Source organism: Hypomesus transpacificus, chromosome 23 (assembly GCF_021917145.1).
Source record: "Hypomesus transpacificus isolate Combined female chromosome 23, fHypTra1, whole genome shotgun sequence".
In the NCBI taxonomy this organism is placed as follows: Eukaryota; Metazoa; Chordata; class Actinopteri; order Osmeriformes; family Osmeridae; genus Hypomesus; species Hypomesus transpacificus.
The window spans coordinates 7,706,638-7,728,897 of record NC_061082.1 but is presented as its reverse complement, the minus strand read 5'-3'; the positions used below and the strand labels follow the sequence as shown (position 1 = coordinate 7,728,897).

At 41.0% G+C, this 22,260-nt stretch overlaps 1 protein-coding gene across 1 annotated transcript in view; it reads left to right on the top strand.

Moving 5' to 3' along the window:
- Positions 1-22,260, top strand: part of lrp1bb (low density lipoprotein receptor-related protein 1Bb) — a 147,855-nt gene that overhangs the window by 81,494 nt on the left and 44,101 nt on the right. Inside the window, exons 26-43 of the mRNA XM_047047281.1 lie at positions 964-1,128; positions 1,302-1,546; positions 5,529-5,660; positions 5,985-6,212; positions 7,085-7,259; positions 7,529-7,623; positions 8,497-8,646; positions 13,429-13,569; positions 13,686-13,811; positions 14,064-14,195; positions 15,612-15,746; positions 15,937-16,066; positions 16,598-16,724; positions 16,885-17,036; positions 17,418-17,542; positions 17,821-18,192; positions 20,102-20,291; positions 21,788-21,992. Of these exons, the coding sequence (XP_046903237.1) occupies positions 964-1,128; positions 1,302-1,546; positions 5,529-5,660; positions 5,985-6,212; positions 7,085-7,259; positions 7,529-7,623; positions 8,497-8,646; positions 13,429-13,569; positions 13,686-13,811; positions 14,064-14,195; positions 15,612-15,746; positions 15,937-16,066; positions 16,598-16,724; positions 16,885-17,036; positions 17,418-17,542; positions 17,821-18,192; positions 20,102-20,291; positions 21,788-21,992 (3,025 nt within the window). The remainder of the gene's footprint in view (positions 1-963; positions 1,129-1,301; positions 1,547-5,528; positions 5,661-5,984; positions 6,213-7,084; positions 7,260-7,528; positions 7,624-8,496; positions 8,647-13,428; positions 13,570-13,685; positions 13,812-14,063; positions 14,196-15,611; positions 15,747-15,936; positions 16,067-16,597; positions 16,725-16,884; positions 17,037-17,417; positions 17,543-17,820; positions 18,193-20,101; positions 20,292-21,787; positions 21,993-22,260) is intronic.

Below are 22,260 nucleotides of genomic sequence, written 5' to 3'. Positions count from 1 at the left end.
TATTATGTTGCTTTCATCCCACCTTACAAATATCACATGAAATAAAAACTCTTTAGAAATCTGAAGGGACTGACTACAGTGCAGTACATTTATTGGCTACATAGAACAACTAATGGACGGGTTTTGGTACCGAGAGGCAAAGTTCTGTTCCAAAGCAGTAATTCTAATCTAATTACTTGAATCTACTCAAAGGAGTAAGTTATTGATCTGAGTGTCTGATCCAATCAATACAGCTATTGATCTGAACAAGGATATTTCTTCCTAACACAGTTTCTTTGTCGTCAATGTAGGATTTAAGCTTCAATGCCCACTGGCTCTTTCATTCTCCATGAGTTTTGTGGACAAAAGCAAGATAGTGCCCATGTTCTGGGGATGAGACATGACTCTGTTGATGGTCAAAGTAATCACAGTGTTCATTTTCAGGCTTCATTGAGCTGTTGAAGGTCATAAAAAAGCAGATGGTCTCCAATCCCAGCCAATATCACAGATGCTTAGGGTAGCTCTATCCTGTTTTGGTGCCCCTTTCCAACCAGAGATTCCTGCCAATGTATGTGGCGATAGGTCCACTTACAACAATCTACTATATGTAATTATTCTAGTTTGCAACACTAGCACATTGGCAAACCAATTATAGTTGCTGAGGGACTGCTCTCCAAATGGTTATTACTTTGATGAAGCAGTGATGTTGGATGAATATCCTTCAGTCCTGGACAGTTTTCCATTAACAAATGTGAATAGGAACTTTGACTTTTTATTGCTGTTTATCTAGCATTGGCAAGGAAATGGGTTTGTAATTTTGCTTTGTGTCATTGTGTAGCAGCGCATTGTCAACCATGTTTAGTTTTTTCAACAGCAACCTGTTCTTTGTAAATAGCACATCATTTCCATACAAGATCTTTCTAAAGCTGTCATCAAACTATGTACACAGCTGTGGAGGATCATTAAACGTGGTTCTGTCTTCAGAATCATGTTCTGGACGGACTGGGATGCTACATTTCCTCGCATCGAGGCTGCTTCGATGAGTGGAGGAGGACGACACATCGTGTTCAAGGACATGGAGATAGGAGCTTGGCCTAACGGGCTCACACTGGACCATTTAGAGAAGAGGATTGTATGGACAGATGCACGGTAGCTACCACCTAAACCTTGTGGTTACTGTTTCATGATATATTTCCGTGCTTTGTGTACGTGAGTCATTTAAAAGAGAAGTGTTTGTCAGGAGAACAATTGCGTCTCCGTTTTCTGAGTAGATTGCGTAGTCTGTCAACAGTCCCTCTTTGTGTGTATGCTTTCTTGGACAGGTCTGATGCCATCTACTCGGCGCTGTACGACGGCAGTGGGGTCATAGAGATCCTGAGGGGACATGAGTACCTGTCGCACCCTTTTGCAGTGTCCCTGTTTGGGGCCAGTGTTTACTGGACAGACTGGAGAACCAACACTCTGGCCAGGGCCAACAAGTGGACAGGTCGCAACGTGACGGTCATACAAAAGACTAGCGCCCAGCCCTTTGACCTGCAGATTTTCCATCCAAGCAGACAACCTCAAGGTAACAAGCTGATAGTTATTGGCCTGCTTTGATGCTCTTGCCAATGCACATTACTCACCCGATCTCACCTCTTGTCGATAATCCCATTCTTGAATTCTGAGTGTTATTTTAAGACAGGTCATTGAATTAGTCTGAAAGTGTATATAGGTCACTAGAAATTATACTTGAATCAGTTGTATAATATGGTAATGTGCCAGGGGATTTTAAAACAAGTTAGTATGCACTGTGAAAAAAAGAAAGAAAAGGGAAATGACTGTTGCACACAAAGAAAAGGAGGGTACAGTATAATAGAATTCATTTGAGTTTGCCCTCATTGGACCTGTCAATCATGTGGCTCCCAGCATGCAACACAATGAGAGTGCTTGGGTGATTACAAAAGCTGGTCATGCAGAGAATTAGCTAGCCTTAACTGTACCTGTGAATGTGTTTTTTCCCCTCCACCCCAAATGAGTCTAATTGGTTCATGCCTCTGAGTCGAGGCATTTTTTCAAACAAACTGACCCAGAATAAATGTAGAACAGCCAAGATTACTCTAGTCAGAAAAGATTAAAATAATTATAATGTATTAGAAACTCAGACAACCACAAAATTATGAATTCAAACAGGTATTCAGAGTGATGACAGGTATATAGTATGAAGATTACCATTATCCCATTTGGTTAAATTATTCATGGTGTTAATTAATTCAGTACCCCGTGAACATTTGCAATACAACGCTGTGCATTTCAATAGAATGTCTCTATTGGTAGAGTCTCTTCCCTCACGCTCACATGGCTCAAATCCTGAATGAATCATTTTCAGTAAACACGTCAGCTTCCGTGCTCTTCCTCCAAGTTTCTATTGATTCATACCATGGAATTGTATTTATTCAGCACTTTCTGTGTGCAGAGAATATTAGAAATGTATTTATCTCTAAAGAAGATCTGATCTTATAGTCAGGGGAGTTAGCATCATCAGGATGCCAGTATTTCACTTGATTTCAAAGGCCACCTGGTTTATTTCCCGGGTCTTTAATTTCAGCTGTCTTTCCATTACTGCCAAGTTTCAGATTCCACCCCATCTCTCTGCTTTCTACAAATGTAAGCCACCATCCATGAATGGGCCTTAGTACGCCAATAATCTGGTTTGCATCTATTCACTAGTCCCACGGCACTACCAATGTGGCAGGCGTTAATTTGGCTGTTTCCTTCCTGTATCTGCATGCTTGTGACTGTTCTGCATAGATAAGTGTGAGCAAATTGAACTGCATTTCTAAAGAAGCCAGTAAGTAGGTTTAATCCCATTTTAAAGAGCCCAGTGGGGAGAGCTGGCTGATAGCCACCCCAACCATGCAGTCTCACAGCCTGGAGATGCTGGTGCTCTGCTGGGCCCTGCAGATCTGGACAAGAAAGAAGGAGGAATGGAGGGAGGAATATATAGATAGAGTGGTGGGAGAGAGGGACAGGGGGGATGGTGAAAATGGGGAGAGGACAAGCTGAGGGTGGTACAGTGTGGGCCTCTGGGACTGTGTGGAGGGAGCCACAATGAAGCTTCACTGCAGGCGTCAACAGTCTGGTGGTAAATACATTATGTCATTCATGGTTTGGAAGGAGGATTGGCAACATGAGATGTGAAAATATGGAGGTGGTGCCAATAATTAGTTAAAGCAAAAACCAGTCCCAAGACCCTCCAGTCAAAAATAATAATTGGTTGGTTCTAGCTCTAGTTCTTCATCAAACAGCACCAGACATTCAGACCAGCTTGCCCAAGATGGAGCAAGGTCCCATGGCACTGTTTCCAATTAAAGTGAAGCAGTCCATTGCCATTTTATAACACAGATGTCTGATGTATTGCTTATATTTAAGAATGTATGTTCATGTATTTTCTAATAAGTATTTAGTTAGTGCAAACATGTTACATGCTCATGTGTTATTAATGCAACATAGTCCACTGGGGTTGACTAAAATAGACATTTTTCAGTACAGATGACATGACCTCTAAAGCTTTCTCTACATATTTGTGCTGTTTATTCACACCAGATGCAGACAAGAGATTGGTTGACGATGATAGGACTTGATGGCTTAAGTAGCAAAGAGACTAATCCCTGTGTTGGCTAACCATGAACTCTCTGAATTATGTATGTGGCTGCGAATGGTTATTTACACCGAACGTCTGTCCAAAAGAATTACTGAACACCAAGAACTGTAACCAGATTCGACAATAACATGTATTTACATACTTTATAACACTCCAAAGACTACCTTGGGTATTTTATGAATACCCTGGCATCTGCAGAGTGTCTTACAAGAGCCAAGTGTCCCAGCAGTCATTGTGCAGGATTCCCATTGGATCCAGATGTTTGTTTATATTTTACCACACTGTGATGTCTAAGTCTTGCAATGTATTTATTTATAAAATACCTGCCAGTCTAGGATGAACTGACATGTTGGCTGTCACTGTCATATCTCAAGGCTATGAATCATCTGAATGTAGAACTGCATCTAGACCTCCACTCTCTACCTCGAGTCAAGTGTTTCCGGGCTGCTGTTTTCAGCGGGCTCTCACCTCTAAACCAGCTGAATGTATAATGGAATTCAGTGAGATACCTGCAAATGTGGAGGAATGTGTCAGGAAATGAGTTTGGAAATGTGTTTGTCGAACTTGCTTGTGTTAAATCAGTGCAAAAATACATATCTTTGAATCTAATGTGGAGATTCATGAAAGGGAAATAAGTGTCCTTTCTACTGAGGCGCTGCATTTATTTCTCTGAAGTGACTTGCTTTGGACAGATGAAGCAGAATAAGAAGACGCGATGTCTCTTTGTGCACTCCACTGTCTGGATCATGGGGGGTAAAGCCCTTTGCAATATCCAACTTGGTTTGTGTAATGGAAAGGTTGTCTGGGGAAAATGTCAAGAAGCTTCAGGTGTGTATGGTGGTCCTAAGCCTGGCCGGCTCCTTGCGGAGGAGAAGGTGGCGCCTTGTACCCTAAGGAGAGAAAACACACCCAGGCTATGAACTCAAGAGACAAAGAAATTAGTTTCAAGATGTCTGTCTTTGAGAGAAGGGGTGTGGGTTTGTGTCTATGTGTGTGTGTCTGTGTGTATTTGTGTGTATAAATGTGTGTGTTTCATCCAGACAGAAAATGAAGTCGGGTTTTCCCTCGAGGCCTGGGACATTCTCAGAGTGCATTCTGGTTTTTATCTCTTGGGGAAAGTGACCACCTGAGTTGAAGTCATTCTAGGTTTATTCCACCACTGAACCTAAAATCTGGATAAGAGCATCTGCTAAATGAGTAAATTACTAAATGACTAAAATAAAAGTCATGACTGAAAGTAGAGCAAATAGACCTCTTTATACCATTTCCATGAAGTGTTCAAGCCTGTCAGCAATAATGTGCTCAGACAGGATGTCTCGGACTCCATACAAATGCTTGCACCACTTAAAAGCTGTGGTGAGGCCCCAGGCCAGCTGTGGCCAGAGACATGGGTGGCTGATGAGGATGGGTGGAGGCCTACCTACCTCAGCACAAGTAGGTCTTATTTGAGTTTGCAAATTGAGTCAGCAGGATGCGCTCAGCAGTATTCTGTAGTAGGTGGCCACCTAAAATAGTTATGAATGTTTTGGCAGCCAGTCCTACATTTCCTGTCTGTAAACTTTGAAAGAGTTGCTTTAGAAGTTTTTTTCTAGAGCCTTGGTCAGTAATTTTTTGTGTGTACTTTATATCTGGTCTCCGTTTTTGTTCCGTTAGTGTAAGGATAATATTGCATTTTAAGGTGTCAGCAAGACTGTATAATACAATTTTTAAAGAGTGGTCTCTCTTAAAAGGTTTCTTGCAGACATTAGTCACCCGTAGACATACGGAAGAGAGGGGTAGTATGGGGAGTAAGAGAAACCTGTTGAATAGCATGCTTTCATATGATTGAAAGCTTTTTGTTTGCTTGGTACTCTAGTTTTTTATTCCTGTGCAGTTGTATGAGATGCTGTGCTGCTCTCTCCTCCAGCTTCCAACCCATGTGAGGAGAATGATGGACGCGGTCCATGCTCACACCTGTGTCTCATCAATTACAACCGCACCGCCTCCTGCACCTGTCCTCACCTCATGAAGCTGTCCCCCGACAAACAGTCCTGCTTCGGTGAGTGAGTCTCCCCGTTTTAAGCCTCGCCCCTTGTAACATTTCCCTCCTAAAACCCAAACTCAAATGTGGGCACCTCATGCAATCCCTTACACAAAGCACCCAGAGATAATTTAAAATGTATTTTTCTTATGAATGTTTATTTGACATTTCAAATACCGTATGGACTAGGGATTTGATGAGCATCAACATTTGCATCTTGTTAAAGCTGTCATCATACACCTCCTTGGCCACATCTGACTAAAATGTCTGCCGTTTCAAAATCAACTTTAGCCATTTCTGTCATTTGACCTTTTCAAACCATATTCTTTCCCCTCTGACCAGCACTGAAAAAGTTCCTGTTGTACGTCCGGCGGTCGGAGATCAGAGGGGTGGATATTGACAACCCTTACATGAACGTGATGACCGCCCTGACAGTACCAGACATTGATGATGTCACTGTGGTCGACTATGATGCCCTGGAGGAGAGGATCTACTGGGCCGATGTCAAATCCCAAACCATCAAACGGGTCTTCATAAATGGAACACAGCTGGAAACAGTCATCTCTGGAGGTAGACACACATGCGAATACAATACAAGTCTGTAATATCAAAGGATCTGGGCAATCTCCTGTCAGTACATCAGCTCATAGCTTATGTTTTTATTCAAGCCCCTAGAAACCATACTGCCCTATACCAAGTTATTCTTGTGTAGCAATCTTTACTATCAAATTATGATACCAATTCATTACTGTCCTAGCAGTTGCTATGGAACTAAAATGATGTTACCACATGCAGTGTTGCTAAACAAGATACAGTATTTCTATTACAAGAATTACTTGATAGTGTGCAATAATTTGAGTCTCGTTGGAGCTACGTATATAGACACTGCATGCCTGGTGCTTGAAGGTTGAACTAATGTGCATATCTAACTAACTTATGTAAGATGTCCGAAGTCAATTCAGTGAGGAGCTGTGTTTTGCAAAAATGGTCTGGCATTAAAAAAGAGAACAAAAAGAACAGACGGTTGATGTGTTTCATGAGTGCCTCCCTTATTTCCCCCTTTGAGGAATATTAAAAGAGAACATCTTAATTTATGTCTTTAATTTCTGTGAATGAGATGTAATTCCAGGACCACAGATAAAGAACAAAACCTGTCTGTGTAAGCTTTTTCAAAATAGTCAATAGTAATATTATTTATTTATCAAGCTAAATCACGTGCTCCTTTCATAAGATGATGATTTCATGTTGAAAATATTTTGTCTTTGTATTGCCAGTTTAAGCTAACTAATGCATCTGGTGTTTCTGCCAGTTTTCTAAAGCACTTTTCATCATTTCAATTATTCTCAATGTCATGCTAGCTCAGACTAGCACACAATTTAGAAAATATTTTACCTCAGTATGAATCACCAATATTTGATACTGTTTCTTTTGTCTTTTCCCAGATATACTTAATTGCCGTGGGCTGACTTTAGACTGGCTCTCTAGGAACTTATACTGGCTCAGCTCCGAGAACGACGAGTCACAAATCAATGTTGCTCGCCTTGATGGCTCCCTTAAGACCTCTGTCATTCATGGGATTGATAAGCCAAGGTGCCTTGTAGTGCATCCCACCAAGGGGTGAGTAGATTATACCACATCGTCTCTGTACTTGTTTACCCTCTCCCAGGCCTTAGCCAATGGGAGTTACAAGGCTATGTTTCATTTTATTGAAACAGAAATCTTCCTGAGAGGAATGAAGATATATTTCACTTGTCTGGTCATTTCAAGAGAAGCATTTTCTTTAAGTGCATCTATCAGTCATAAAAAAAAAAGTACTACAGCCATTTATTATTTTGACTGATGAGACAGTGTGATTGAGCACGTGCCATTTGTGTTTCCCATCCTAGGAAGATCTACTGGACTGATGGAAACACCATCAACCTGGCCAACATGGATGGGAGTAATAGCAAAGTCCTTCACCAGAACCAGAGGGAACCTGTTGGTTAGTTTTACCTAGTTAGATTGAGTGGTCGTTCTATACATAAAACTGCTGCTGCGTTTAAAGCCGTCTCTTGTCTCAATGTAAGGACAACTGGATGTATTTGATTTTAAAGAGCATATGTGACACTCTGCAAAATGGCCGTGTTTGGCATGATTATTCACACTTGACCGTTCCAAATGTATTTTCCTCTGTCACAGCACAGACACTACAACTGTGTTGCTTGAACTGTGACACTCAGACGATGTAAGCCTGACTGCACAAATGTGCATGTGCACGATCACATCTCAAGCAGATGTTGCCATAGACCTCAAGGTCAAATAGTCACTTTCTCAAACCAACACTTTTGTTGCTTTCTATGTTTTTGTCTCGGGCTGTCAGGAAAATAAATAGCCTAAGCATCATATATCACATGACTTCATTTATGATTATGGGGTGGACCTAGGGACAGGGTAAATTAATGATCTGTTGTGACTGTGAATCTGCCATACATAAATCCAACACACCGTGGGAGACAGAGGGCTGTCGAGACACACAATTGAAATAGCCTTCAGTTGCCACCATCAATAGCGCTATACTGTCAAATCCCATCATGTCGGCGAGGAAATGGATTTAAAAGGAGTCAGTCACTGGTCAAATTATTTATAATGTCAACTAGAGGTCAAAAATAAATCCAACCCTGAAAGAAATCATTCCAAACAACCTCTCTCGGTCTTTCCCTCTCTCTTTTGCCCACGCACTCTAACCTCTCCTCTATATCTTCCTCTCAAGCTCTTTCCACTCTCTCGCGTTGTCAAGTCACATTTATAAATAAGGTAATAAAAATGTGTATATTACAGTCATTGATAACCCCCTCTCTAACTTAACTTCTCCTAGGCCTCTCGGTAGACTACACAGCAAACAAGCTCTACTGGATAAGCTCTGGCAATGGCACTATCAACAGGTGCAATCTGGATGGCAGTGGGCTGGAGGTGCTGGAGACTCTGAAGAGGGAGTTAAGCAAAGCCACAGCTATGGCTGTTATGGGTGAGTGGAGCATGTCAGTAGTGCATCAGATACCCATCAGAGATTAGGAAAAGTGTAAGTGGAAGGATTATAGCGTTGACTAGTTAAGTGGCTTCAGACTCAAGCCAGTTAACCAGCTCATTGCAAAAGTCCTGCCCACACTCAGTGTGAAATTGTCAATGCATTAGATAATTGGATAGCACATACTGGGCTGGATTGATGATTGTTTTTTTTTTAGTCTAATGAAAAGGGAGGTGGTGGATGTTCAGTATGGATTGTTTCTTGATATCAGTGCTGCATCTAATGTGCTGAACCATTTATCACCACCTGGTTTCATTTGGAGATGAAACATTGTGTTAAATCAACATGCCCCTTCCCTAAGGCATAAATCACTAGTGATTATTTTCCTCAAGACCATTTGCTCTGACATTTCTTTGTACATACAGTTATGCCAAGAATCATGCATGAAAAACATGATCCTCAAATCTGGTCCACACAAGGAAATTGTAGCTATAATAACAATAATAAAACATAAACAAATTTAAAAAAATAAAAATACACACTTTTTCCGGGAGTACACCAGCACTTAAGAAAGATGTGTTGTCTCAGAGCCTATTTCCTCCAGGAACACAATGACAATTATTGAGGGACTTGTTGCTCTTGTTGGTTAGTTGTACCTGATTTAACCATTTGAACTCGCTGTGAATTATATTATTATTGCTTGCTTTCCTCCAGGTACACTCTAGTACTTTTGAGGATCATGTTGTCTGTTTGTCATTTGTTTAACTACATGCTCTTCTGGTTTTACCCATTGGCACTTATTTGCTTTTTCACAATGTATACTTCATGTGTTGGCTACCCACAATATTTGGGGCTATCTTGTTGTTTATGATCATTGACCTATGCACTTTTTGTAAAGCTCTCTCTTGGAAGTTGCTTTGGATAAAAGTGTCTGCTAAATGAATACATATAAATGTATAACAATATATTCAAGTTTGCCAGAAATATAATTCAGAATGGCAATTTTCATTAAGTACTCAGTACGTACTTGGAAAGAAAAGTAATGGATGCTATATCTTTCATTCTTGTTCTCTGCTGGCAACTACTTCTCTGCATGGTAGAGAAGAAGAAAGAAAAACTGGTTCAGGCCTCAGAGAATGGGAGAACATATATGCCAACATCAAGGAAATGGAATCTTAATGTGATTGATTTAGGACCAGATGGCAAGGGAGACATGCAACCACCATGTCTCCTAAGACATCAAATTCAGCGCATAGCATCTGGGTTCATAATTATGTTACACTTTGAGCATTTTTTTTTGGTCAAGATTAAACATGTAAATGGCTTCATTTCCTTACTGTTACAATCTGTACAAATGGGAAGCATTTTCCTTGTATTGAGTGAATACATTTTCCTTGCCAGCAGCCATAATGAAAGGAACCAAAGTGAATTTACACAACAGAATGTTGCTGGTGCTGGTTTTCTACTGTAACTAAGTTTATGGTCCGATGCAGGGAGAAGGAACCTGTTAGAAGCCCGTTATTTAGCTATGGATTGATTACTATTTGGTCAATGAACAGTGCTTCTTCCTGTTAGTCGAGGATGTTCTAATTAGGCAGGGAGACAATAAATGCACAACTACATTAAGAATGTATGTGCCAGGCCTTAGTAGTAATTGCTTACCGTAAAGACCCAGCGATTGGTTCAAAATATACCAATCCATTTGCAGCAGGAATAGAACACAACTGAAAAGGGGTGGGGTTGGAGGTGGGCTGAGGGGGAGGGGGGGGGGGGGTACTCTATACTTTATTTGGCTTGTGTGGAGAGACTTCATAATAACATCTCATAAATGTAAGCCAGAACACAAGGAGACATAGACTAATGCCTTTCTTTCCAGCCAGTAGCAGACCTCGGCAAAAGAGTGAAATGATGTTTGCAAGGAGCCATCAATCACGATTAACTCATTTGTGTGGTGTTACAGACATACTTTATTGCATAAACTAGTAGGGTACTTCAACACAGGTTCACTGTGGTTTTACAATGCACATGTTTGTGCTGGCTATTTATGTTTTATTAATTTAACTTGTACCTGTGTGTGTGCACAGATCAGTTGAGACAACATTGTTGTTGTTCTCTTCTCGTCCTGTGTTTCATTCAACGTCTGAGTACGTACCTATTCATAAATCAAAGTTTGTGAGACCAATTATGATACAGCTGTTATGCCAGTACAGTTACGAGCTGAGTAATAACAGTGGCCAAGCAGTCCAAATCAAATTAATGTGCACAAAACAAGTTTTTGTAACACTGGTTGAAAGACAAATACAGTAATTAGGCTTACTGTAATAGTGTATTGTCAAACATAGCTAGTATGCTGTACATGTGTTATTTTTCTGGATCCAGTTTATGTCTCTGTCTTTCTTGATCCCTGTCTGAAAAGTTATTGTCTTGAAATGCCAATATGATTATAAAGATTGAAAAGGATAAAAGTATTTGAGACTTACAAATACAATTTATGAGGAAAAAAATTGGATCTTATTTTATCCTATTCAAGCTGCTTATTCGAGTAAAACATTAAAGCATTATAAAGAGCCCTAAAGAGCCTAATAAAAGCATTTGTTTCAGTAGGGAATAGCTAGGTAGATCATTTTAACTGCACTTGTATTTAGATGGTTATTTCCTTCCTGCATGGCTAACAGTCATGAACATTGGTTGAACGTTAATGAGTGGCAAGTTCAAGTATCACAACTATGTCAACTATCGCAATCATTTTAATCAATGAAGATGGGATTTTGCAACTTTTACATGAGAAAACAAACATCTTGTTTGTCCTCTTTCCCACTCTCCTGCATATCTAGATGATCACACAGACAGTCCAACAGTGAATTGAGGCCATACATTCAGTGTCAGTGGCCCAAGGGTCATCTATTCTGCTCCTGAAACTGAGTCAAAATTGGATTAGCGATTAAAGGCTGAGGCCTGCTGGAAAAGTGTGGCGGAATCATCAGTACACTGCCAGCTGGGAATCAAACCAGTGGTTGAGGATGAAAACGGAATATGATGAGCATCAACCAGGAAATCACTGCTACCCAGTGCTCCCATGACATTTAATTAACATAGGGAGCAAAGCTAATCTGGACCAGCTGATCTGGAGGGTCAGATGTTTGGCAAACACCATGTAGGCTGTCAGACTCGTTCACAGCAATTGGGCTGATTTCACAAATTGAGTTTTACCTTCCTTTGAATGCTGGCTTGGAGCCTAGGGCTAGAGCAATGAGACGGTAGGCACTTCACTCATTCATGCTCTTTTTTTTTTTACAAACGATTGTAAAACAGTAACCGTATGTTTCCTGTAAATTCATTTTCATTTTCAATTTTTTGTGATTAGCACTCTGGATTAGATGTTTTTTTGTTTGTTTTCTAGACACTGTTTTAAATAAGGTTACAATCATAGTCATGAATCATGCACCTCTTCTGGTGAATATATTACATGATTCAGTCACTGTGTAAAATAATTGTACTGTGTAAATGGAACAGAACAAACAATTAACAAACAACAAAAATCCATAACAGTAAATCGAATACAAACCACATTGTTGATGTAAACAGTAATATTATTACAAAGATGCGTCTATTTGTTTGTGTGAACTGCAGAAAATTCCATCATCCATACAGTATCTGGCTGTTTTATGTGCAGAGTAACAATGCCAAAAAGTACTCTCAACTGAGTACATTTTATAGTACTGTGGAGAGCAAGATGGACAGAAGCCTTCCTCGCCTAGTCCTGATCAATATTTAAAAAACATTCAACAATCCCCATGCTCTTCAGAGCATCCATTCTACTCAGTACTGTCTGTTCATTGTTCAACAGTTTAAGATGCAAGTACATCCATTTTTCAAAAGGGGTTTTTCCTCTGCAGCAAGTTTAGTGAAGTCAGATGTTCTCTGGTGTGTGTTCGAACAGAGGGGTGACATTTTCTAATTAGGGGTTCATTGCTGTATCACCACATTTAGTATGGCTGAATTCTACAGGGTTGTTCCATTTCTCAATGAGAGACATGAGAGCAGACTTTCCATCAGTGTTACCTGAATGGCTCTGCTGAACCTGGGTAAAACAACAGCAGAGCAACACCATTCAATGGGTCTCTCAATATGGCCGATCATACTTCACTTCAGGAGTACCTGTGTTTAGAGGCTTACAACACAATAATGTATTATGGGGTCAATGATAACTCGTCCACTCCTGCAAATCCAATTTTGCTTCATGCAAGGTGACAGCATACAACCGGTATTATTTGATTATTTAGTCTACTTCTATACAAGGACGTTTAACCTGGTAATAGATTTGTGTTTAGCGCCCTGTATTTTGGTATCTATTGTACTTTCTACACATTAAATTGCCTCCAATGCATGCTTGTTATTTTACCAACCAGTTTACTGCTCAGTTGGTCATCAGTCTTGCCATCTATGCATTTAGCACTACAAATCAACAACTTTCAAAATATGTACGTTTATCCCTCCTTGCTGTGTGTATGATCACTGTTTTTCTCTGTATCCATTTCCAGCTTTTGGTAATAGTGTACACCTTGTACATTTGTTATCTTTAGTTTGATATTCCCATTTCCCAAATGTTTAGAAAATGTGTTGAACCCCAAATTTCCTAATTTCTCTTCATGGATTCACAATTCTTATATGTATTTCTTATATTTGCAATTACCACAAATATAGTTTCACAACATTTTCTATTCATGCATTTCGTTTTGAGTGTAGATTCAAATGAGAATGGTTTGGTTTGTCTTGTCTCAGGTGGTAAACTATGGTGGGCAGACGATGAATCAGCCCAGCTTGGGACCGTTACTAAGAGAGACGGACGGAACCCTGTGGTTCTGAGGAACAAGACCAGCGGAGTGGTGCACATGAAGGTCTTCGACAGGGAAGGCCAAAAAGGTAGGCGTACACTAGTGACATACTAATACGCACGTATAAAGACACACGCACGGACGCCAAGACAGACCCACAGGCTCACACTCTGACAACTCTTGATCTCACTACTTGGCATTCAGGAAGGAACCCATGTCAGACAAACAATGGAGGATGTTCTCAGCTTTGCTTCCCCACATCTGAGAACACCCGTAGCTGCTCCTGCACTGTGGGCTACAACCTGCGCTCTGACCGCATGTCCTGTGAGGGTAAGAATCACCGTCCTCCATGCAAACAAGGAAGCTCTCCTTACTGTCTCTGTTTGGAACTACCCGTATTTCAAAAACCAGAAGAAAATGACATTGATATAATAGAAAACTGTAGCGATATGGACCATTGGCATTGAGTGTCTTAAGAAGTAACTGCTTGCACTTCACATTGTTGGTGAAAATGTCTTATGATTGTCTCTCTCTCTCTCTCTCTTTCTCTCCCTATCTGTCTCTCTCTCTCTCTCTTTGTAGGCGTTGAGTCCTTTCTGATGTACTCCATCCATGAAGGAATCAGAGGAATTGCCTTAGACCCCAATGACAACATGGAGACTCTCATGCCCATCACAGGGTCCCTGTTTGCTGTGGGTGTTGACTTCCATGCAGGTAACACACATTTGTGTGTGTGTATTATATACAGTATAGTGTATATGTGTGTTTGAGAGAGAAAGGGAGTGAGAAAGAGAGAGAGGGGAGAGGAGCAGGCCTATATGGTTGTTGGCTTTGCGACCTTCTTGAAAAATTGTTAGTGGTGTCGTTGAGAGGTGCTGAGATGAAACAGAAAGAAGATCACATTAGGCAAGCCACAGTAACAGCAGCGGTTTCTCCCCCACCCTCACAACCAGTCCTGACACAAGCATTTCCCCTGATATTGCATCAATTGAAGTTATATGCATTGTAATGCATAAACTCAGTGGCGCGGTCTTTGCAATGTTTTCCACTAAATACATGAATCAAAGGGATTTTTTTTGTGATTTATTACAGTGACAAATGTTTTAAAATACCATGAACTAGTTGCTCCTCATGTGCTGTGAAGCCTATGTAAACAACATGTATGAAGGAAAGGGAAGCTGTGTGTCCTGCACACACACACACACACACACACACAAACACACACACACAAACACACACACACACAAACACACACACACAAACACACACACACACAAACACACGCATACAAACACACACACACACACACATTCACACAACTCTACAAATGCACACATCTACCTCAAACATGATGTCTACCTCACACATATACAGTGATCACACATGCACTTGTACGTGTTGCATATAACTCTTCCTTGCATCCAACACGTTTGAGGTACAGTCTATCCTGCTAGGCTTCTCACTCCCACAGTCAGAGGAGGTGTTACCGATCAAGTGAAGGAAGCTGTAAGCTGTAGGACCAGCTACGGAAATCCATAAACGGTGCACATCACTGCCATACTACCTAAGATTCATCACAAAGTGCCCGAAATGCCTCTGAGACCTGAAGGGTCAACAGCAATCTCGATGTGTGACTGCATTCTGGGAAATGAGGAAAGAGCCTAAACGTGAGCTAAAATTAGAAGGTGGCTGGGCTTTGGTGTGGGGCTCGGATTGCCCACCTCCTTCAGTGTGCTCGGCTCAGGTGAACATGCAAATACACAGCTCAGCCAGCAAAAGCTGATAGCTTGCGCATTTCATTTGCATATCATTACAACGCAGGTTGCTGGAGCGTAAAAAAGATGAAAGCCTTCCAGCTGGATTCTGTCATATGCAAGCAAAGTATTACAGTAACGTAGTGTGAAGTCAGTATAAACAGGAAGGTGCAAATAAACATATAACACCATCTCACTTCCTAACAACCTGTGCGTACCACTGACAGGCAGATGCTGATGGGGTCTACACATGGCTAGAATGACAATGAATCACTTCAAATGTTATGATTTCAAATAAAGCTGTAATCTGACAATATCATGACATTTTGAGAACGATGATTTGCGTAAACAACTTTACAATTGCATATTACCACAGGAAATGACACAGTGTACTGGACAGACATGGGTTTGAACAGGATCTCCCGTGCCAAGAGAGACCAGATCTGGAGGGAAGACATTATCACAACTGGCATCAGCAGGGTTGAGGGCATCGCAGTTGACTGGATAGCTGGTCAGTATGGCATGCTGTGAACAGTAATACAAAAATACAACAAAATGACATGAAATGGCCCTCTCTGAGACATGTCTTTGTATGGGCTTTTTCTTTCAATGTTTCACACTGTGAATCAATGTTTGCTGATGGTGAGTACCTCTGCTTAATTTAAGACTGATTGTAACGGACCCTTGGCTTCTAATCACAGGTAACCTTTACTGGACAGACCACGGCTTTAATCTGATTGAGATCTCCCGTCTGAGTGGCGCGTATCGTTCTGTGGTAATATCTGAAGGACTTGATCAACCCAGAGCCATCGCCGTCCATCCACAGAAAGGGTATGAAGAGACAGCAATTTAGTAGCTTCAGTATAATGAGCAGATACCAGACAACAAATTAGAAAGGCTAGCTTGTGAGTTGGTAGGGGGAATTATTCAGCTACCTCCTACACATGTCACAATATGGAAAATCAATGTCATCATGGTGTGTCTAACCTAAAGAGATCATGCAATAGGTGGAAGGTAGTTAATGCCATGAAGGTCACCAGGACCACACATGGACTTCCTGTAGATAGGATTTACATGGTAGAAGGTACACAGCATGGTTCCTTTCTGCAGGAAGTGTCAATTATTTGCGGACACTTAACATGTCAATTTAAAGGCACAGGTTATCATGTCTTGCACTAATGGTGCACATGTTTGTGGTACTCACAATACTTGTAACTTTAATGTTAGACCAGGTTTATGGAAATAGTTTACAAATGTGGCCTTACTTTTGAATCGTACACTGTTTTCAGATGTTCAGATTTTGATTATGCCTCGTTGCAGTTGCTGAATGTGTATGTACTTCTGCCCTTTTCCCTTGTCCAGATACCTGTTCTGGACAGAGTGGGGTCAAAACCCTTGTATAGGCCGGGCCCGTCTTGATGGCTCTGACCAGGTCACACTGGTGAATTCTGGGATTGCTTGGCCAAATGGCATCTCCATAGACTATGAGGTGCAAATTATACCTTAACTATACCTAATTATACCTAATTATACCTAACTGTTCCTGTGGTCCACTTTCCATATGTCCCCACCTAATTTTTCCTTTGTGAAAAATATGGGCCTTCATAAGAGGATAACCCGGTGCTGTGCATTTTCAAATTACTTTCCAGGAAAACAGATTATACTGGTGTGATGCTCGCACAGACAAGATAGAGAGGATCAACCTTGAGACCGGTGAGAGTCGGGAGATTGTACTGTCAGCGGCCAACGTAGACCTGTTCTCAGTGGCTGTGTTCGGGGCTTACATATACTGGTCTGACAGGTAATTTATTATTACCTTAAATGCACACAAGCCACTGGCCCCATGAAATCCGCAGTACTAACCCGGAGTTAACCCTCGGCTTAAGGTTCCCAGTGGAAATCATGAAGGAGTATTTCCCCCTGATGAGGTCATCTCCCTATTTATGCAAATGCCACAATGACTCCTCATTGCCATTACCAAGGGACGATCTTTCACCTCAAAACAGTTGTTCAGAGTTCAGACTCTTGTGTTGTGTGTGTGTGTGTGTGTAATAAAATAAGACTATCAGTCTATGGCTTTTAACATGCAAGACTAGAAGGACTATCTTGGCATAACTTGTACGGGAATACACACTTACGAGTCCTCTCTACATGTCTTGCCTTTCCCCTTCGGGTGTGTCAGGGCTCACTCCAACGGGTCCATCCGCCGGGGATCTAAGAGTGACGCCACAGATGCTGTGACCATGCGCAGCGGCCTGGGGGTCAACCTGAAGGATGTGACAGTGTTTAATCGAGGCCGGGAGAAAGGTTGAGGTTTCAACTTAATGGTCTTATCGATTCTCACCCCCATCATCATTACTTCATTTAGTTTTAGCTTTTTCCGTTCAAAATCTACCGAAAACCTCACTATCCATTGGGAGGCAGAATTGATCCAAGCGTTGCCATTCCTTGATAATGTCATAACATGTTATAAAGCAAGAATGTCTGCATCACTTCTGCGTCGCTAGCAATGCAAAGTCGGTCGTGCAGATGACACCGATAATGATCTCGGTCAAAAAGTGATGTATGTGTCTCTTGTGAAACAGGTACCAATCCTTGCGCCAGGAGTAATGGGGGATGCCAGCAGCTCTGCTTTCACCTAGGCAGTGGGCGGAGGACCTGTTCTTGCGCCCACGGCCACCTGGCTGAGGACGGCTTTGCCTGCAAGCGATATGACGGGTACCTGCTCTACTCCGAGAGGACTATCCTGAAGAGCATCCACCTCTTCGACGAGAACGACCTCAACTCGCCTGTGCAACCCTTTGAGAGGCCCGCCTTTTTTAAGAACATCATTGCCCTGACATTTGACTACCGTCAGAAGACTGCAGGGACAAACCGCATTTTCTTCAGCGACATACACTTTGGGAATATCCAAATGATAAATGATGACTGGACTGGAAGATATATCGTAGCAGAGAGTAAGTGCGATTAAAATGGACGCCGCTTGTTACCTGTAACTTTACCTGAGCATCTGAATGGAGTGAGGAAATGAAAGGAGGATGCATGTTCTGTACTCTGTGTTCTTTTCTCTTGCTCTGTGATTTTACCTCTATTCTTTTCTGTCATTTCATTCACGTTTAATATACCTTGAATATTGATGCCACTTGCATTGCTAAGGCAATGGCCTATCTATGCGATTTAGCAGAAGCAACCCTTTTTGCTTCTTAACAGGCATTTGTGAGATAACTATTTGAATGGAAAGGTAAAGTGCCATAGCTCTTGATACATTGTATGGCTTCAATGCATCAAGTTGGAACGTTTTAGGGCTAATGGCCACTTCCATTCTTCTTCACTAAATGGGACCAATTTAACTGTCAAAAGGGATGGTTAGACTCCTGCTCATATTATTGATGGAAACAATTACCCCACTCACATTTTCACCACATTTAGACCCAAACTGAAATAAGTGGTTTGAAAAAGTGATACATTGACCATTTCGGCCAAGAGACATTTGTTTGAATTCAGAGGTGCATCATTTCAGAATACAACATACTGAATGTATGGATATTTGTGGATGTTTTAAAGCAAAAATTTGGAGCATGCTGTGAAATAAATAGACTAAATAACCACAGAATGCGGAATTATGGATATTTTCTTAGTGGTAAATTTAAGAATGAAAGTTAATATATATTGCAGAGAGAGAGAGAGAGAAGACATTTTCTTTCCTTTCACTAGCCTAGTCAATCCTGCCTTGATAGGGATGAGTGGAGGCAGATGAGAAGAGAAAGCCTCTGTTCCACTCAGTAAGCATCTTCTGCTGTATTCTAAGTCTCTCCTTTGAGACGAGAGCTCAAATCCAACCCCCACTCTCTCTCGCATACTGAGAGAACAGCAGGGTCCTACTGATCTAACCACCCTTCCATATCCTTGTGTTGGCTAAACTGAAAGCAGGGAAAGTGCCTTCCATTACCAGAGAACAGGAACCATTATCCTCCAGGAAACTGGAAAATATCACAAGAACGAAAATATTAATTTGTTGGGATTTTGATGTGCTGTCCAGTGAGTTTACATAGTATGTATCAATCAACAGTATGTATCAATAAGCCAGTAAGCCAGTGATTGTTGTAATATGTTACACACTTTGTTGATGATTATCAGTTAAATAATGTCTTCATTACTTTTTTAGGAAAAGGTTACCAACCTTATAAAAGTGTATTTTTCGGGTCATGATACTAGTCACTGTATCAGTATTGCTTTTTCATCATTAACCACACCCTGGGTCACTTGCTTATTTCCAGCTCTGTGAGCTGAGCAAAACCTTTGCTCTTATCTTTGAAGTTGTTTCCCCTTTAGCAGTTTCTAGATGAAAGCCCAACACTCCCCTTTTCCACCTCCCCACAAAGTTAGTTTCTGTGCCCTGTCATTGAAGAAGGGTGAAGATGTTAATCATCCATATTTCCCTAATTAAACTCTTCGTCCTCCATTAATTACTCCCTGGCCTCACCAAAGATTTCTGGAAAAACCAAGCTGTCAGACGCCTTTTATTACGAACAATTAATTAGCAATTGGCTGACTCAAGATAGTGCCTAAAGTATTCTTGTGTAAGGTTTATGGTGTTTAGCACCAAATTCAGCTATCTACCTGATTGACCGCATGTTGATCATTAAGACTAATTAGGTGCAGATTCCACTGAAGGCTGGCAATTGTTTGGCAGTCGAAAGTGTGACTATAATTTAGTGGTGGTCATGACTTTCTATATCAATTAAAAAAACGACGGAAAAACATGTGTTAATAAGAAGGAAAATGCTGAATGAACTTTACAGGAGAAAGATATAGTCGACCTGTTATTCGTTGGACTAAAGTGGATCTTGGTTTCTGTTCCGTCAGATGTGGGTTCTGTGGAGGGTCTAGCATACCACCGTGCCTGGGACACACTGTACTGGACCAGCTCAACCACCTCCAGCATCAGCAGGCAGACTATAGACCAGGACCGCCCTGGTGCTCTTAGCCGGGAGGCCGTGGTTACCCTGTCTGAGGACGACCACCCTCACGTCCTCGCCCTGGACGAGTGCCAGAAGTTAGTGTCTGATTTGTTCACTATCCCATTATTTCATTGGTTGATGTCAGTATTTAGAAGCTCATCCATAAAAATAATTTGCCATGTTTCTTGCATGTCACAGATTTCCGTCAGATGGATATTTAAGAAACATAAGGAAACAAGACATTAAATGATATTTACAAGGGAATGTAAAGTCACATTTGGCTTAATTTACAGTAGTACTGTTTATTCAGAATGCTGTTGATTTTAGATTAGAGTTATATCGAGATATTTACACTGCAGAGAACATTGCAGCCAATACCTCACAATGGGATATTCCTAATTGGCTTTACACTCTTTTGAAGAGAGTACCAATTTTAACAAGAAAAATGCCTCTGGTGGCATTTCACAACAAAGTGACAATGTTCCTGTTATGCTGTTCAGTATTAGGATGGAAAAAGACAGTTTAGTTTCATGGTAATTACTTGTTTATGTCAACAAGGAGACTTCATTGTCTTGAAATGCAGAGAGCACTTGCTCATAGTTCACTAACAAAATTAAACTCTTGACCTTAGTTGGTATCCTTAATATGGTGATTTGGTATTTGATATTCCCATTGCTGGCATTTAATTGGCATTTAAAGGAGATTGTAAATTAGGACTTACGTCTGTCACCATGAAGGGTTATAAAATGGAATCCTCTTTACATGTAAATGCATAGCCAATCTTGATTTATTTTATTTTAAAGCAATACAAGGTGTTTCAAGGGGTTCGTCCCAGAATTTCTCCAGTTGTCTCCAATTTCTCTCTGTCTCAATCATACTCTTGAAATGTAATGTGTGCATTCTGTAAACCCACTTCCACAGAAACAGGTATTTTATTCATTTACTCCCCCTGCCCTTATAATGATCTCTCAACATTCTCAGTAACAATACAAAATAAATATGGATTGACATTCGATCTTTACAGTCAACAGGCCTAATGCTAATCAGTTTGATATAAAAGGAGGGCGGGGCAGCAGCGAAACGGTAGCACCTCATCAGAGATGTAACTCAGGCTCGATGACACACAGACAACACGGAGAGCAGATGACAGGTCATGAAAGCCACATGAGCTATGGGAGCAGTAGATAACAGAGTGACATGACCACATAGACCTCAGGCCATTTGGAACAGCAATGAATAATTCCTTGTCTCCCATTAGTGTTTGTTTCCCCCGCGATAGAAGGGCTTGACAAGTTACAATCACAGTCCCATATTAGCCATCATAGGGGCCATGATTCAATTCTAGAGAACACACATTTGTTCTGTACAGCTCACTGATAGGGTGTAAAGACATCTGTAGGGAAATGGGCATGCTATAGAGATCTGGTGATACATCGGTTTGCCCTGTAGGAGAAAATTGCTTATACAGCTTAAGATAAAAGATGCAGTGAAGCTTGACGTCCACACTGTATTTTTGCTGATGTGTCCTATAGCTTTTCAAGTTTATCTGTGGGGTTAACGGTGGGTTTTCGGTGTGGTTTGAATATTTCAGCCTGATGTTTTGGACCAACTGGAATGAGCAGAGGCCCAGTATTATGAGATCTAACCTGGCAGGGAAAAACATGAAGGTGATTGTAAGCACAGACATCTTGACCCCAAATGGACTGACCATTGACCACAAGGCTGAGAAGATCTATTTCTCAGATGGGAGCTTGGGGAAGATTGAGAGGTGTGATTACGATGGCTCCCACAGATATGTGAGTATCTCAGTGGCATCAGTGATCTACAGTACATACATACATAAATACATACGTACACTTTAATTTATCATTTGTTGTGCGGAAGGACCCGCAGTACATTCATATGGGTTATTGAGATGGTATACATGTTTATTATATTAGGAATGGTTAGGGTTACAGTTGTACAATTGGATAAGGGTTGGTAGATAGTAAAGCCTTAGTTACATGTTACATAGTAAGTTAACATTCAAATGTGTCAATACAATTTGTAAACTTAGTAAGGCTT